The 17,932-nt window shown below is 46.3% G+C and overlaps 1 protein-coding gene across 2 annotated transcripts; it reads left to right on the plus strand.

Annotated features, from left to right (window-relative positions):
* Nucleotides 1–9: 9 nt before the first annotated feature.
* Nucleotides 10–17,499, plus strand: LOC148644231 (C-type lectin domain family 18 member A-like). 2 transcript variants are annotated; one of them, XM_088613820.1, is made up of 13 exons: nt 10–118; nt 367–418; nt 1,166–1,257; nt 9,515–9,745; nt 10,320–10,417; nt 11,129–11,250; nt 11,874–11,981; nt 12,742–12,834; nt 13,722–13,828; nt 14,110–14,239; nt 14,896–14,992; nt 15,348–15,439; nt 16,278–17,499. In XM_088613820.1, the coding sequence occupies exons 3-13, from the start codon at nt 1,246–1,248 to the stop codon at nt 16,313–16,315; spliced, it is 1,128 nt and encodes a 375-aa protein (XP_088469946.1). In that variant the 5' UTR covers nt 10–118; nt 367–418; nt 1,166–1,245; the 3' UTR covers nt 16,316–17,499. The 2 variants fall into 2 exon arrangements, with proteins under 2 accessions (XP_088469946.1, XP_088469945.1); XM_088613819.1 differs by lacking the exon at nt 10–118 and having other exon boundaries at nt 182–418.
* Nucleotides 17,500–17,932: the final 433 nt, after the last annotated feature.

Raw genomic sequence — 17,932 nt, forward strand, 5'->3', positions numbered from 1 at the left:
CCTCGTTTGTCCTGGGAGCCTCTCTCCCTATCGGAGCATCCAAACCGCACTCTGAACCACCGGGCAGCGCGGATGGGTGATAACTCACGGCCAGCGGCCCGCTGCTGCTGGGTGTGCGGTTAGTGTTTCACCTCTCTGGGGGCGTTGGGACGCGGCGGCGGGGAGGGACCCGACGCGAGTGCGGGAGCGAGCAGGGGGGGCAGAGAGCGGCCGGAGAGGGGAGAAGACAGTGTCGCACATCCAAAGTCTGAGAACAGGCGCTTGGCGCAAGTCGCCGGTTTTACGGTGTAGACCATGGGCGACATCAAGACTCACTGCTTAGGGTGGATGTTCCTTCTTCTTACGGTCTCTCTGTCGGTTTCCCAGGGGAGCTCGGTATCAGAGGCGAAAGGAGACAGCGCCAGCCCACCTGTTAGGGGTAAGGCGGAAAAATCGCTGCTTTTGTTAATTTTTCCAGCACCACTTCACTGTAAACAGCGGGGAAGCGTGAAGCGAGGAGTGATGGGGCTGCGGCTCACTAACGGAGAAAGTTGTAAACTTCGCCTGCTTGTTAAACACGGGGCTCCAGTGACGGGATAGTGCTCTAATAATCGACTCTCAATTCATTTCTGTTATCGAAACTTGAAAAGCTCTAATTCGTGGGCTATTTAAACTGCATTGCATATTATATGTCTATATGGTTGTAGATTTTCGTTGACTCATTAGGTTTTAAGGTTTTAATCACTGATTTATAGATTCATAAATTCAATCCTGGAAAAGTGCTAATGGCAATTCTGCCCTTTGAGGCGAATAAAACACAGACTCTAACCTTCTCGGACTCTTAACCCTTTCGGTGAATTGTTGTAGAAAAGTTATGTAACAAAAGAAAAACCATCTAACCTACAGCATTCAGTCGAGACTTTTTCAATAAAAACGTAACTTCGCGGCTGCTACAGTACATCTTGCTACATTTAGTTACTGAATTCAGAAACAAATGAAAACTTTTAACAGGACTTAAACGATAAACACCGTAATGGAAGTCCTTTGTGCCCACAAAAACAAGTCAAGCTTTTGCTACGGTATCTTTCTTGTTCTTTTAATCCCCTGCATTCCGTTTCCATGGAGATCTGTAGGAAGACCTCGGACCCTCCGCGCTGTTGTAACTCTGCGCTCTCCTTCTTGCCAGAGCTCGGAGTTAAGGAGCACTTTCGTATCGTTTCACTGCACAACCGGCTGAGAAGCCGAGTCACCCCAACGGCAGCAAACATGCAGAAAATGGTGCGTGCGTCGCCTTTTGTTATTTATTTACTTGTCTTGTTAGTACAGTACGTTTCAGCTGCTTTCAGTGTTTGAGGACGGACGCGCACTTGGCACATCAATGTGCACGTATCAGCGAAGAGATGAAAGAGTTAGCTGAAAGCTTTTGGTGCCACTGAGCTTTGAAATGACCATCGGCTTGTCCGAAGACATTCAGGTGTCCAGTTCTATGACCAGTTTGTTGTGTTGTCCAATTTCAAATGACGGTTTAATGAGCACAGCTAAGCTGTGTGTAAGAGAGTCATATGGATATGAACCAGTTAACACATTTTATGCAGAGTAGCTCTTTGAAAACTATTTTAGAAACCATTTGGGTTCTCTGCTTTAACCCTGTAGTAGCTGAGTTTTGGAGGTGCTACATTTCAGAAGAAACTCCCAGATCAGAGCACACTGGCTGTGCTGGCAGAGCCTGATACAAGCAAACTAAACCTGTAAAAGAGTGTCATGCTTGTCAGCGTTTTGTCAGGTGTGACGAGATCGTCTTTCGCGGATAGACTGCATGATCCCTGTAGTGATCTGGTGTAGCCAGAGAGCCACTGTGGACCCACAGCAGTGTCACACTGGGCACTTCTGAATGAGAGATTGTGGGTTGCAGGAAAGAGATACCCATATCTGTGGCACAGTCACCAATGAAACTCAAACGCCGAGGATGAAAGTTATTCCAGTTGAGAATTCAGATTTGTTCTGGATTGTTAATATGTGACTAAAACAAACTATTTGCTTGAGGCTATGAGATGGGAATTTAAAGTTGGAAGATGAATGCAGAGTTTGATCCTTTGATACAGTATAAGACACTGCCTAAGCGAATTTTTTTCCCTATGCTGCTGTGCTGATAGAGAGCATGAAAGCAAAGACTTCCGTCTGCCTCCACAACTTCCGTTAGCTGCTGGAAGGGTATGTGTGTGTGGGAGTGCTAGCAGGTGCTTGAAGCACAGCACAAAAACCGCCCTTGTTTTTCCATGGCACCTCTTTGCTTTCAGGCCCTTACTTTGGTATAAAAGCTCAGTATGCATTTCCGCCCGTCCTGAGAGAAGCAGGCTGAATTGACATGCTACACGTTGCCCTTCAGACAGACATATTTGCAGATTTCTAAAACACTGTGAATTGAGTGCCAGAACCAGATATAACCCACAGGTGACTCAGGACAGGAAAATAAATGAGGGAACAAGGAGGTAAGTGACTAAAAACCTACCAGTTGCTTTATGTTAAGGGTGGCTGTGACATTCCTATGTAATTTGACTCTGCAATCACAGCCCTATTGGGTGGAAATGTCCAGCCATTCATCCTGTTTGATCCACTTCTCCCGGTTCGGGGTTGCTGGTGAGCCAGTGCCTATCCCAACAAGCAGTGGGTGCCAGGCAGGGCGCACCCTGGGTGGGACGCCAGTCCATCACAGGGCACAAACACACTCTCACACCAGGTGCAGTTTTTTCTCAGAAGCCAATTAACCTACCAGTAGGTGTTTGAATTGTGGGAGGAAACCGGAGCAGCCGGAAAAAACCCATGTGAAGTCGAGGAGACCATACGGACTCCACACAGGATTCGAACCCTGGTTCTCAGCGCTGCAATGCAGCGATCCCCACTGTGCCACCCTGTGTGGAAAAAAGCCTACTGTATTTCAGTTTTGCGCTGTTGAAAAGGTGGCAGCTCGGAAGAAAGGGGGAGTATCTTAAGCATGTGAAGGGCTTGTTCACACTGAAAACACAGCGGCTTCAACAGAGCTGCCGAGAGCTCAGTGTGAGGTCAATAGAAACGGACTAGGCATGCAAGTGAAAATTCCCACCGTGGACACAATTGCCTTCAGTGCATTAAATGAAAGGCAAGAATGATCACGCCCTAAATGTGGATATATTTTGAATTATTTAATTTGAAAGAATGAAAACAAATCCCTTCTTAGATTTTAATAGGAAAGTAAAATGATGTTTGCAAACCGTACAGCAACGTGAGTACTCAGAAGGTTTCTGTTCCCATGTGTTACATTAAAATACAGTCAATAGTGTTACATACCTGTGATAAATCTGTCCTGTTCTGTAAACACTTTCGATTTACAATACAGAACATATGGTGTAGTGTAATATCAAGACTATTTTGGGCACAGTTCTGCCACATGTTATAGTGATCCAGGAAAACTACATAACACAGATACCGTGACCTGTACAGTGGAATTCATTGCTATACTGTTGCAGCCATAAAACATTTTTTTGTATGCCATTTTAATATGCTACATTTCACACTGCAAAAACCACAGCCTTTTTCATAAAATATCTGACCCATCATTAAATTTCTTACTGGTTACTGCTTATATAGAAAACATGCTACATTTTACACTTTCATCTTCCTATTGTTTCATTGTTTTTATTCCAATATAGAACATAGAATTTTAGATAATATAATATATAATATATATAATATAATATCTTTGTTTGAAGAATTGCACGTTGTATTCCTAAATATTTATTGTTATGCACAGATTTTTAAAAGCAGTCAAGGTGCTCAAGGGCAGAATTCATCAGGTTATTCTTGAAAACCTTTCCCTGTGGAATTCAGAGCAACTTAAGTGGATTGTTAAGTACTTGAAACAGTTCTAAAATTGCTGCTAAGAATATAAGAAAAGTTACAGAAGAGAGAGGCCCATCTTGCCAATTGGGTCGTTAATAGTTAATAGTTAATTGATCCAAGGATCTCATTCAGCTTTTTTGTGAGTGAAGCCACAACAACATGGCTGGGTACCTTGTTTCATACTCCCACAACTCTTTGGGCAAAGACATGGCTTCTGTTCAGCGTTTTAATGTAAATTCACTTCCACGTAGTTTCCATTTGTGTTCTCTGACTTGTGCTTCACCGTTCACACTGCTGAGGGCTGTTACTGCTTTGTCAGTGGAACGAGTGAGCAGAAATCCATTTAAAAACTGCATCGTCGTCTGTGCCTGTAGTACAGAGATTACTATGTTAAACCCATTTTAGATGTCTTTCCCCCCATTTCTTTAGAAGTTCTTTACTTCTAACATCTTTGCTTCTTTTTCCTGTATCTTCTTCAGAAAAAAAACACTGAAAAGGGAAACAAATCCTATACATTTCTGACTTAAAGACTGAAAGAAAGAGCTTTTAAATGAAACATCACCTAAGCAGGAACATTCTTGCTGTGTTTTGATTGTGTGGGGTGTAGCGGGTCAGTTTAAGAAAGTGCCTCTCTCCAGCCTGGAGTGTGTGTGGAAGAGGGCTCTCCTGCTGCCCACACTGGGTTTCCCACGGATCGCAGCACGGAAGGCATGCGGGTGTGATGGGGGATCTATGGAAAAGCACTGATGTCCTGTCAGTTGCTTTGTCTTTTTCACACCCTTTTAGAAAGTCTTTTTACTAACCTGTCATGCTCCATAGAAATGTTCATGCTTCATTAAACTGTTGCTGCATGACGCACCTCTGAGTTCAAGAACTTTAACAGCTGAAAATCCACTACAGGTTTTCTATCTAGTAGTATTTACTTTACATTCAATTTCTATTTTTAATTTAGGACTTCTTGAGAATTAAACTATAATGGGAATGTGGCAGCAGTGGGGGGTCTAAAATCTATCTGTGTTGAGAATGATTCATCGAGACTTTGACCCAACTCAGTCTTATTCCTGGATAAAGGTGGGGAGGATTTTGAACACACAATTCTTAACAGAATATACTGAGTGGATGGAGAGGGGAGGGTTTTTTTAATGACTTGAATATTTTAGATCTTGAATGTTTAACATCTATACAAGATTTAGACCCTGCTTTCTTAGTAGTGAGTAAAACTTTCATAGTTTTACTGCTGGCTGTAAAACATTCAACACTAAAACTATGCAATCAAAGCTCTGTTTTGAAAACTGAGGTACATAAATCCTTTGGCACTGGGATGTGTTCTGACACATGCAACATTCAGCACAACCTTACCTGATGTCTTTTACCATAAAATACTTGAATGGAAGAACTGTTGATTTGTGCACAGTGATTTTTATTTAATAAAGTTTGGTTGCATGTTATCAATGAAATAAAACTTTGCAACACTGCATGTATTTTAAAGTGCATGGAAGAACCATATTTGAAATGTGATATTCTGACATCTGAACTTGAAATGATAAAAAAATATATATTAAGATAATACAGTATAACTGCTATTTCTCCTCCTAATATGGGATTGGAAGGGAAAACATCTTGCATTCAGCATTTCTAGTGTATATTAAAAAATATGTGCATCCATATAAAACTCATGTTCATTTTCCTTGTCACACAAAGGAGTTCCACACAAGACTGGGTTAATATTTTATTTCAGACTTTCCTGTGCTTCCTTATAGACAGTGCCATTTATCAGAGCCCTCCAGACACACAGGCCCAGCTGAGTGTGTCTGCTTCTGTTAGGAATGATTAACAAGTTAATGGGCCTCTACCGACTAAAGGTGCTTTTATATGAGCAAGGTTTCTCTTTTCCTGCACAGTAATTAACCGCTTAAAGACCAAGTCCTTTTATTGGAATCTAAAACAAAGTGAGTGAGGGAATCGGGAGAAAACACTCTAGGAAATTCTTAAGTAAGACTATAAAGTTAGTTTTGGATAATGTGTATCAGATCACGTTTCTTCAGAGCCACAGTGTATGTCTGGTTTTGCTCTCTGTGATAAAGCGCATCACAAGAAGTGCTTAATTCCCAACACATTTTAAGGCTTCCTTAAGGAGCAGTTTACAGTGGTCTGAACAACATTGACTAAGAAGGGCCTTCATATAAGGACAATATGATATATGTTTTATTGTTTTGTGATTTCATGCATACATTTGATCATAATAGAGCAAAACCACTGTGCTCTACACAGTGTTTTCAAGTGACCATAAATATTGTGACACATTAGTACACATAAGTACATTGAAGTACAGTCTGTATTTGCTTGCATATTCTTTTGAGGCAATACCTGCATGTGAGCCATGACTCGCTGAGCTCAACAAGCATTTTGTGTGATCATTTTGGATACTCTGCTGCAGCCACTTCGCTTCTTGCCTGTTCCTGGGGTGTTCTGACTTGTTCCATACATGTATTATTGGATTTACATCTGGCCATTGACTTGGCCAGCCTGGGGTTTTCCACTCTTTTCTCCTTGCTGTCACACTGTATGGTAAAGCACCTCTCAATTGGTATGGAAGCATGTTCCTCTCAACAGTGTAGTGGAGAGCATTGCTGCCCACAGGAAAACTGGCCCTGGTGTGAGTGTGTGCGTGTCTGTGTCTGTGTGACTGGCGTCTAGTCCAGGGTGTACCCTGCCTTGCGCCTGCTGCTTGCTGGGATAGACTTTGGCTCCTCCGCGACTCTGAATTAGATATAGCCGTTAAAAATTGATGGATGGATGGATGGATGGTCCTCTAAACCTCACAATTAATCCTGATATGATCAAATTTATGCTTGGAATTCCCCTAAAGTAAAACACATGATATATTAATCCCATGATCATAAATAAGAATTGTCTGCCTGTAAAAGTAGTACATTTTGACTGTGTTTTAATACTCAAGGAGGGCACTGTATGTGCAACGACCTGTGTTGCATTGATATTTTTACATTTTTAACTCAGATAGTCAGAGGAGTAGACAATCTAAACAGAAATGCAGAGAGATAACTGTGCAGAACAAGGTGTAATAGGATACTTTCATGAGATTAAAAAACGTTGTTGATAGAAGATGCTTCTTTGAGGCACTGAAGAGCTGAGAAAGGATTCCTGAAAAATGTCAGAGGTCCTAAGCATGTCCTCTGGGAAGGAGATGATGACAGCATACCCATAGTTCTTGTTTCTGTGTGTGGGAGTCAGATTATGTGCATGACTGTCCCTGCTCTCTGGCAGAGTCCTTTGCCTCTCCAGCTGTCTGTCGACTCCCATTTTATAAAATGGGAAACCTTTCAGGAAACTATATCTTCTGCAAAGCTCTTCATGTTGACCTGGAACCCAGTGGCATGAGTTAATACACAGAGTGCCGCCTCACACTGAGTCTAAGACACCAGGCTGAAACACTTCGGCAGTTTGTCATTTAACTTGGCCATCGGCACACTGACATAGCTCTGGTGAGCAGTTCTGACAAACTGAAGCCTTCTTCCGTCATTTTGAGAATAAATGCTCTATATTTTTTTCACATTGGAGCAGATGCACACTTACCATATAATGTCAGTTTCAGTTTTTCTGACACTGTGATACTGAGGCACTTTTCCAGTGCAGTCATTATATCGTCCGAGGTATTCCCTGTCTGCACAGCCAAGATTGTCATCTGTGCACGGCTGGTGTTTAAGAAGGTCCTGCCCAGGACCTGGAGTATAATTGAGTTCCTGGATCTAGCAGCTTGCAGCCTGGGCTGTTGATATTGTAAAAGCTCGCCCTGGCACAGTTTGATGGTGGGCTATTTCACCCCTTGGCTGACCCGATTTAAAAGCACTTTCCTCTGTGTGTAACGAACAGTTCTTTCCGGACCCTATGCGGACGACACAGTCCGACGGAGTGGGGAAACATTGGGGAAATGTCATGCAGGAAAACGGGGCAGAAGACAGGGGGCGTGTCCAAGGTGCGCTGGTGCACGGGGGAGGTGTGGCCGAGGCGAACGATCCAAGAGTAATCCATAGAGTATCCAAAACGCAAGGGTAAGTCCAAAACCAGGAGATCCATCCGACGAAGGAATTAAAAACCACGAAGGCCGGGTCGGAACCGGCAGACAGGGACAAGGAACAGGAACAGGGGGGTTAAAACCTTAACGGGACCAGGCGCTTCCTGGTCCCGGACTCGCACGATATGGAAATCAGATGCAGAGCCCGGAAGAGCGTCAGCGCCTGGCTTTTAAGGTGGGCAGGGAATAGGGCGCAGGTGCATGGAATAAAGTCTAGAGTGATAGGGCTGGAGCACCCTTAAGGAGGGGGAACTAATATCGTGACACTGTGCTTCTCTACAGTTGTTTTGAAAACAGATGGGTTTTGTGTTGTGACCTTGAAACAGTTGAGGAGAGGGAATTTCTCTCAGCTGTTTATGCATTCCTGCCTGCGTGTCCTCATTATCACATCCAAAGAGCAAAAAACAAAGCCTCCTTCATCTTAGTCAGGAAAGGACAATCAGCCGTATCTAAAAAATGTACAGGTTACCAAGATCTGCATCTTCAGATCATTTAAAATTGCATGAGAAATGAATTTTCATTTATGCTACTTATGCAATTGATGCAACTTGCACTTCAATAAGCGTAGGCTCCAAAGCATAAATTACATTTCATCACTTCATTAGCAAAAAGACTGCATTTTGCTGAAAAAAGGAGAAAGACACAGCCATCAGGTTTTGTCAAAGAGGCTTCCTTGGCAGTTGATCGACACAGATAGTAATGGTGGCAATTTATCATTCATCTTAATTGACAAAACATCACATTGCAGCAGCTGCCATGTAATGCAGTGGTCATGAAGGGGTCCAGTGTGGGAGAAGTCTGCATCTTCATGTTTTCTGAAGCACCTCCTTCAGAATCTCGCGGTTCTTGTCAGACTGGGTGTTAATTGAAGGTCTGTTCTGCAGATTGACGCCGGAGTCTTGCTAGGTTCTCCCGAGAGCCAGACTTGCAGTGCGCTGTGTCTGACTGTGTTCCCAGTGAGCAGCTGCTGAGGCCTGAGAATCTCCCACTTGGCAAAGACTGTGGATTCCCAGCACTCCAAGCTGCTAACAGCTGACCCTGCAGCCTGTCGGCTGGCTAACCCCTCTTTCCTCACCTCCAAGTTAGGGACTGAAATCAAAAATAAGTTAACGAGATGTTGAAAGGCTGGGAAATACACACTTGGTTTACGCTCCTCCTCATTACCTTGGAAGATGGTGAAACACATGGAGGTGTTTACATTCCCAGATCAGATCTCCTTCAGGGGGTGGAATCAGAGCTCCATTCCCCTGGGAGCTTCACGGGGCTTTGTTACCTCATTAGCCAGGTATTCTGTAATCTAAGACAGGCTGTTCGCTGGAGTTTTATTTACAACCTATTTGATCTGGTTTAATTAACACATGGTCAAAAGGCCTAGGGGCTGAAGCTGTTTACATTATTCCAACATTTTCTGTTGGAAAGCTGATGGATTAGGAAACTAGTTTGGCAATAGATTTTTCTCTGGAACGCCGATACTGAAATGTTAAAAGACAGTTTTCCCCTTTCCATTTTCAAGAGGTATAAAAAAGTATCTGAGCGGTAGGTTGGTCTGTACTGCTTGTTTCCCAGGAGTGGAGCGAGAAGCTGGCAGTCTTAGCGCAGGACAGGGCTGCCTCCTGCCCCGAGGACTCCGCCCTGGAGGGGGAACACTCTGACCACATGGGCTGGAATATCCATGACTCCGCCTCCGGCTCCACCTCCTTTCCTGAGGTCATTGGCCTCTGGTTCCAGGAGGGACACTACTACAACTACCTGAGTGGCCAATGTGGAGTGAACAGAACGTGTCACCACTACACACAGGTGAGCATGCCAGATGTGATTGCCCTCGTCTTACTGAACTTCAAAACCTCCAAAACTGAATATGGATTTCTGTCATAGCCTTCTGTATTGCCAAACATACAATATGTATTATCCTTTTTCAGGCTCTAAATTTTTTAAAGTCATCCTGTATTTATTTCAGCTTTTGAACTTGGAGAACGAATTGGAGTACCTATCTGGGCAAATGTCATATACAGTTCCAGCAATAAAGCCTGTGCTATATTCATGATTTCATTTTGTGATCACAGTGGCCACACATTATCAACTTTTCTTCCATTAAGTAATTTTGCAAATATAGCCTTGAAAAAGCACGATATTTTAAAGATCAAATTGGTGAGAATTAAAAACATAAACTTGAAAATTAACCTTGAAGTTGCAGGTTTTGGAAAAGGAGGTTTTGTGTTACTGGAATAAAGCATTGCAAAAATGAAATGTTTTTAGATTTAAAGAAAAAAGTTCGTTCGTGCTTAGTTGCACTATTTCACATGTCTCTGTGGCATTAGTCTTCAGTAAAAGGTTATGATCTGTCTGTCCCCCTCTACTCTCTGTCTTGTAGATGGTGTGGGCCACCTCCAGCCGAGTGGGGTGTGCGCAGGATGTCTGTCAGAGAGCTGGGTTACAGAGAGAGCTGTTCGTTTGTGCCTATTCACCTGGGTGAGTCTGCTGCAGCACGCAGTGTCAGTACTCTCTCCCTCTGGTCTGGAGCATGCACAAATACAGCCTGGCACACATGGTTAAATCTACACTGATGGGCGTGAGATGAAGTGCTCATTAGCTTTACAGATTACAGATGTCTCGGAGGGCCTAGGAATAAGATTTGCATGGTCTGAAGGAACCCTTTCGGTGGGTTTTGTTCCGGCGACTCTGTACAGAAAATGTGCAGTTCATCTGAACTCCAAACGCAACTGCTCTGCGTGGCTCATGTAATAAGGTGCTCCAAGTGTGGGTTGTGCCGAATGATCCAGGTGTCCCTGGTTTGAGGCTGGTTCATGTACTAGCCTACTGTGACTGGGATTCTCCAAGTGGCAGCGCACATTTTGATCAGTGGCTCCAGGAGCAGGGCTGCGATCAATCAGTTAGATCTCCTCCTGTCTGCCTGCAACATGTTGGGTACCTGCAGGCTCACAGTGTCATTGCAGAACACGTTTCTCTGCCTGTCCATTGCTGCTGAGCTTGTAACGTGTGAAGGAGCCTATCTTATCTTTCTTGCTCTCCTCATATGGGTTACAGCTGTCATTGCTGAGAACGGAGACGTAAACAACTGGTGATATTCCAGATTGGTTGAGTAATAAATAGAAAAAAAGATGTTAAAAAGAAGCAGGTGTACCCATCTGTACCATGTTGTGTTGTTTTTTTTCTGTCCAGGGGGAACTGGAAAGTGAATGGCAGGCTGGTGGTGCCCTACAAGACGGGGGCGTACTGCACCCTCTGCACATCTGCCATGTCCGGCTGCTTCCGGCTGTGGAGCCACGTGGGCGGATTGTGCGGTGAGAGCCTGCCCTTAATCCTGGGGTACCCCAATACCATATATTCCGATACGGATTCACATTTTGTTTCTCAAACACCTGCTGGATTTGGAAACACCAATCCCCGCGCCTGAGCAGAGGTGAGGATGAGATACACAGATGTGGTCCTGAGGGGTCATTCATCACTTGACGCCCGTTCTGCATCTCAGGAGGTCACCTTCCTCACTGAGGTGGCTCCAGGCTTGCAGGTGCTCAGCAAGTCCCACATTTGTCACAAGCCCAGGAGAGCCGATGGATCCCCTCCATCACCTGACAGCAAGCTGTGCACAGGAGCCAGGGGAATCCCAGTCACGGTCAGCTAGTGCCATGAACCAGGCTCGAACCCATGACTGTGCAGCTGAGCCTGCACGCAGTGTGGGCCTTCAGCAGTTGAGGACGGCTAACCTCGGGTGGCTAATCTCTCCTCAGCCTTGGCGACGCTTAGAAATTGCACTCTGCTGCTGGAGGAATCCCAGTCACAGTCAGCTAGCGACGTGCCCCAGGCCTGAACCCGGGATGCCCAAAGCAGCGAACTCGACCCGCGCTGCAAGCAAACATCTTCCTGAAGCGATGCTTTCCTAAACCGAATCTTCCTCCCACTGCAGAGACCCCCCGGAACCCTTGCCGGATGAGCTGCGGGCTGCACGGGCGCCTGAACGTCTCCACCTGCCAGTGCCAGTGTGCTCCCGGCTTCACCGGCCGCTTCTGCCAGGGTGAGAGCCAGCCGGCGGCCTGCTTCTCCAGGCATTCAACTGCAGGGGCGCTGGCACTGAAAGGCACTTTAAGAAGGATTGGCAAGGTGGCATGCATTGCACTGTGGGCTGAGCGGCGGTGGCAGCCTCTGTCTGTGTGGGGTGTGGTGTGTGGTGTGGGGGGTGTGGGTGTGGGGTGTGGGGTGTGGGGTGTGGTGTGTGGGTGTGGGTGTGGGGTGTGGTGTGTGGGTGTGGGTGTGGGGTGTGTGGGGTGTGTGGGGTATGTGGGGTATGTGGGGTGTGGGGTGTGGGTGTGGGGTGTGGGGTGTGGGTGTGGGGTGTGGGTGTGGGGTGTGGGGTGTGGGGGGTGTGGGTGTGGGGTGTGGGGTGTGGGGTATGTGGGGTATGTGGGGTATGTGGGGTGTGGGTGTGGGGTGTGGGGTGTGGGGTGTGGGGTGTGTGGGGTGTGGGTGTGGGGTGTGGGGTGTGGGGTGTGGGTGTGGGGTGTGGGTGTGGGGTGTGTGTGGTGTGTGTGGGGTGTGTGGGGTGTGGGGTGTGTGGGGTATGTGGGGTATGTGGGGTGTGGGGTGTGGGTGTGGGGTGTGGGGTGTGGGTGTGGGGTGTGGGGTGTGGGGTGTGGGGTGTGGGGTATGTGGGGTATGTGGGGTGTGGGGTGTGGGGTGTGGGTGTGGGGTGTGGGGTATGTGGGGTGTGGGGTGTGGGGTGTGGGTGTGGGGTGTGCTCCTGAGGCTGACAGGGCTGGCTGGTTTGTGTGTCGCAGTGAGGTGCAGCGTGCAGTGTGTCCACGGGCGCTACAGGGAGGAGGAGTGCTCCTGTGTGTGTGACGTGGGATATGGGGGAGCTGAGTGCGCAGGTAAGAGACCTGGGTGGGCCTGGGTGTGTGGGTGGGCAGCTGGACTCGTTCAGATTCGAAGGGCTTGACTGGCAGGACCAGTGACTTACAGTGTTACCAATTCAGGAGCAACACGCAGAACATGTCCAGACATTTTCTTCCATTTACCCATGTATCCAACTGCCCTGTTCCATTCAGAGTCGCAGGAGAGCTGGAGCCTGTCCCAGCAAACAGCGGGCACAGGGTGCAGCCTGGGGACCTGTGACGCCAGGCCATCCCAGGGCACACAAACCCACACCAGGGCCAGATTTCCCAGAAGCCAGATTAACCTCCCAGTATATTTTTGGACTGTGGGAGGAAACCAGAGCACCTGGCAAAAACCCACACAGACAGCACCCCAGGTTTGCAATTGACCCCAGGGCCCCAGAGCAGTAAGGCAGCCTGGCTAACACTGTGCCACTGTGCCACCCTAGATATTTACAGTAAAAACGTGTTACTGGACATTTAGGGACATCACAAAGAAGCTTGAGGAACAGGCTCGCTGTCTGTTCCTCAGGCTGTGACAGGAGATCTGATAGCTGGCAGGAGTTCTACTGAGTTTCCTCCCCCTCTCCCCGTGTCAGCAGCAGGGTAGCGTTTCTCTCCACCTTGCTGGCTTTTGATTTACAGTTTGCAAAGTGTCCACCAGTGGGAGCTATTGCGCTACTCACGTGTTACAAAATACCTTGCTTTCTGTATGTTTCGGTCATTGAAATGCTTTTAATGTTTTTTCCCCTTTAAAACGATCTTTTTTATCTGCTGTGTTCATTTAAGAACAAAAAAGTACTTAAAAAAGTACAAGCACTGAAAAAGCATTTCTTTTCACGTTTATGGAGAACAATTCAGTAACTCGTGTTTGCTGTGTCCAGAGAAGCTGCAGTTCCCGTTCCACAGCTGTGACGTGCGCATCGACGGCGAGTGTTTCATGGTGTCTCCAGAGGCTGATACCTACTATGGAGCCAAACTCAGGTGTCAGGTGTGGTACTGTGGGATAAAGGGCTGAATTCTTCCGCTTCTTCAACAAGCAGTCACAGTCAGGGAGCGCTGCTGCGCTACAATCCAAGCTGGACTAGCAAGTAACAGCACATTTACAGCAATTGCTTTATTCCCTTGATAAGGTTATTTCGTGGAGCTTAATAATGAGCGGTTTGTTTACTTTTCCCTGATAATGTCGGAATGTAGACGTTCTCACTGTGAGCGTACTGCAGGGACAGAGATAACCCTCTGTCCTCTGTGCTTTTTCTTGCCGTTCCTTAGGAAAAAGGAGGGATCCTGGCTCACATTCACAACCAGAAGGTTCAGGACATCTTGGCCTTCTATCTCAGCCAGCTGGAGACCACCAATGAGGTCACAGACCCTGACTTTGAAACCCGGAACTTCTGGATAGGTGGTGCATCTCTCTGCTCTCTGTCTCTCTGTTTCTCTTGTGGCCTGTAGTATCTGCTTGGCATTGGCATGCGCAGCTTTGATGACTAACATGCAATATCTGAACGTTTTTCTCCTGTGCTGACAAACATGCACTAGTTACCAGTCTCAGGTACCAGTCTCCTGCAGGACTGACCTCTGCGTGGCCTGTGTCCTGTGTACAGTTCCCTGACACTGCAGTACACTCACTGCAGCCCGCTGGCTCTAGGCAGTTCAAGCACTTCCAGCGTTTGCCTCCCTGTCTTTGGAACTCGCTTCCTGATCGTATCAAAAACGCAGCCTCTGTTGATGTTTAATTTCTCATTTATAGCCGGTTTTGAAAGTATGTCCTGTGCACTGTACTGTTCTTCTTGTGTAATTTAAGTGCCGTTAGTATGCTCTGTGTCGACAGGCGCATTATTATTCTTGAGAATAAAAGTGATTGATGGTCGTGATTCTACCGGACAAAGGGAAGCCTGAAGCTGCAGTGTGAGGGGCAGACGTGAGCATTTCTTTGTCTTGGTTGTAGGCTGTGCTCCTCAGTCGCGCTGTGACCTGCAGTGAGCTGAGCTGTTCTGTTGCAAGCCTGCACTAACAAGGGTAGAGGAGATGTGTCAGCTGTCGTTTCTCTCCTGCCAGGCCTGACCTATAAAATGTCCAAGGACTCCTTTCGCTGGGACAGCGGAGAGACCCCCGGCTTCACCAGCTTTGCTTTTGGGCAGCCAGACAACCAGGGGTGAGTGAGGAGGCCTGGAAAGAGCGATGTAATGAGTAATGGGTTCTCGAGGAAGGGCAGGGCTTTTACTCAGTTATCCCTTATTTGAATTTTTAAAAAAGCTTTTTCAGCTCATTAGAAAAAGATCTAATAGTTTATTACAGTTTAGGGATTAGGGAAGAAAGCCAAACTATTGAGGCTCCATAGATATAGTAATACAACAGGTAATGGGTTTATTCCATGCTGAAAAGAAAAGAAAAGAAACACAACGTTTCGGCTGTGGAGCCTTCTTAGCTACACCCTGTTCTTCGTTAATAAAATGATTCAGTGTGCAGTTCTCCCATCTTACCACTAGATGTCCCTTTCCCCCCTGCAGCTTCGGGAACTGTGTGGAGCTTCAGGCAGCCAGTGCCTTCAACTGGAATGACCAGCGCTGTAAAACTCGTAACAGATATATCTGCCAGTTCGGTGAGCCTGGCCTCCACTGACTGTCAAGCCAGACAAGGCTGATGAAGTCAGAAGATGCAGTTTAATCCGGTTGAGCCATTCCTCCTGGAGCACACAGCAGCAAGTAGATTGTGCAGACAGAGGCATGGTAGCTACAGGACAGGGCTTATTAATCCTAGCCCCATCTATCCAGCTGAGATATCAGTTTCTTACCTGAGGTTGTAACCGAGCTGCTGAATTGCAATTTACAAACCCTTTTCATAATTATTTCTAGTAACTTTATGGTTCTTATAACATTTAACAGTTAATATGGAGCCTCTAACAGTTTAATATCTAAAACTGATGTGAAATGTAAATAAATGAAAAATTTCGACCAGTTAAAGTTTCAGTTAAGTATCTGGGGCCTCAGAAATAAAACCAGCAGAGTCTGACTGTGAGAGCCTGGCTATACAAATGTCCACATGGGTTGTACAGACCTGTGTGTCAGGATGAATATCACACTGGATTTTGTCAAAAGGAAAAACTACCAATTTATTCCTCAGCAGCTCTGTTTGATAATCAAAGATTGTTAGTAGCTGTACGTATTAAGTTTGTTTTTCCAATCAGTCCAAAAATCTAACTATAACTAGTGCAGATACAATTTAGGAACAAGAGTTTTGTGTTATAAATAGGCTTCAGGCCATGTTAGTTGTACGCCATAAGACTTCGTAAGAAAGTCACTTTTTGTTTTCAAACAAAGACAGCATTTTCACTTCCATCACTTATCGTTGTGTGTGAGTTTTACACAAGCTGCCAGCGGGGTCTCTGGGTGCGAGTAAAGAGACAGGCAGGTGTCACTCACCTGTGTGTGTGTCCACAGCTCCAGAGCACATAGCCCTCTGGGAGGTTGGCCAGTGAGGGGCTGCAGCCTTCGGATGAAGATCTGAGTCCCTAGGGGGCGATATGGAGACACACCCTGCTGACCCACCACCGGGCACACTGAGGGCAGTACCTGCAGTTCTCTGCCACGGTGCCTGAGCCACCCTGCAATCATCTAATACGTGTTCTTGTAGCGTTCCCTGTAGAGCCAAGGCCCTCTGCCACAGTAACATGGCTGAGGGCAGCTGCTGGTGTGCTGTTTGTATTGTCTTGTGTGAACAGTGCTTCATGTTTACCCTGTTCCCGTGGCTGTCACTCAGAGCACAGAGTGCGTACAGAAGCAAGACAGCGGGCACATTCACCTGCCCGTCGGCTCTCTCTTCTCCAGGGCGCTTAGCCTGATAGTGATCACTGGCACTCTCTGCCACACGATCACCCTTCTCTCGGGCAGGCGTCGTCAAACTAGCCAAACCCACACAAAACCACCACCCTGGCCTTCCCTGCACAGTGCCTCTGCATCTTGCTGACGTTTCCAGGTCTCCAAGAGGCTCACATTCAGTAGTCAGCTCGAAACCACTCTATTCATGCAGCCAGATACCCACATGGCTGTGGTGTGGCTGCACCTATCCAGAGGTGCTGACCTGAGCTGCCTCACTCGTATTTGAGGGACGGAAGGCACAGTAAACCTCGGGAACCACACTGCTGGGCTATGGGCTGTGATGGACAGGAAGTTTCTCACTGCGGCAGCAACTCGGTTTTCCATCTCCGACACACTTTCCCTCCAAGTGAAACTGAGCCCCTGTGCCTTTGAAACCGAAGACCCCCCAGTAGACATCTCCTTCCTAGACAAACAGGGGTGTTAGAATGTGCATTTGTTTGTATTTGTCGATTTTTCTATGCTCAGTGTTCTGATTGTTATTGTGTATAAGACAAGTAATAAGATACAAAATATTAATTTCGTTCACAAGCAACAGACAGTCCAGAAAGTGCTGTGGTGTAATGAATCTGTGATGTACTGCCAAAAATAGTCGTTGTTAAAAGTTGCCAAGTGGGCCTGAAAGGCGAGAGAAATAGTAATCCTGAGAGACGGATATCAGGGGTTCACTGGGATTTAGTATTTAATATTTGTATTTTTTAATGCCCCACCCAGGAAATGGTTGTGTTTAATGACCACTGTTGTATTATATCTTCTGTAGATGTTGTTAAATAAATCTAATTCCATATATCGCTTCTTTGGGGGGTTTTGTTGCACAGACACCTTCTCTGCGCCTGCACAGTAACTGAGAGACAGCTGATGGACGTACTGTCTCCGGTGGAGTCTGTGGCTGTAGATTGATCAAAGGAAGACAAGCCGTCTTGAAGAGAAGCTCAGTTAGGGTCTAAGGCTACAAAACTGAAACGGACTGCTAATGAATTCAAGTTCATTAAGGATATGGCGTTGAAAACATTTGCATATGACCGACAGATTCCGCCTTGAACACTGTCATTATAACACAGCAGGTGAGTTGGGGTCTTCAGCCTAGGGCTGAATTCTGTTTCAGAACCCTAGAAACTGTGACTCCTGGCTTGCAGATTCTTTTGCAAGCAGAGCAATGAATAATTCCTGTTGCTCCTGAGATGAAAAGCAGGAGCAGAATCCTTCTTGCAAGGGGACTG

Source organism: Lepisosteus platostomus, chromosome 20 (genome assembly GCF_059453375.1).
Source record: "Lepisosteus platostomus isolate fLepPlt1 chromosome 20, fLepPlt1.hap1, whole genome shotgun sequence".
Classification (NCBI taxonomy): Eukaryota; Metazoa; Chordata; class Actinopteri; order Semionotiformes; family Lepisosteidae; genus Lepisosteus; species Lepisosteus platostomus.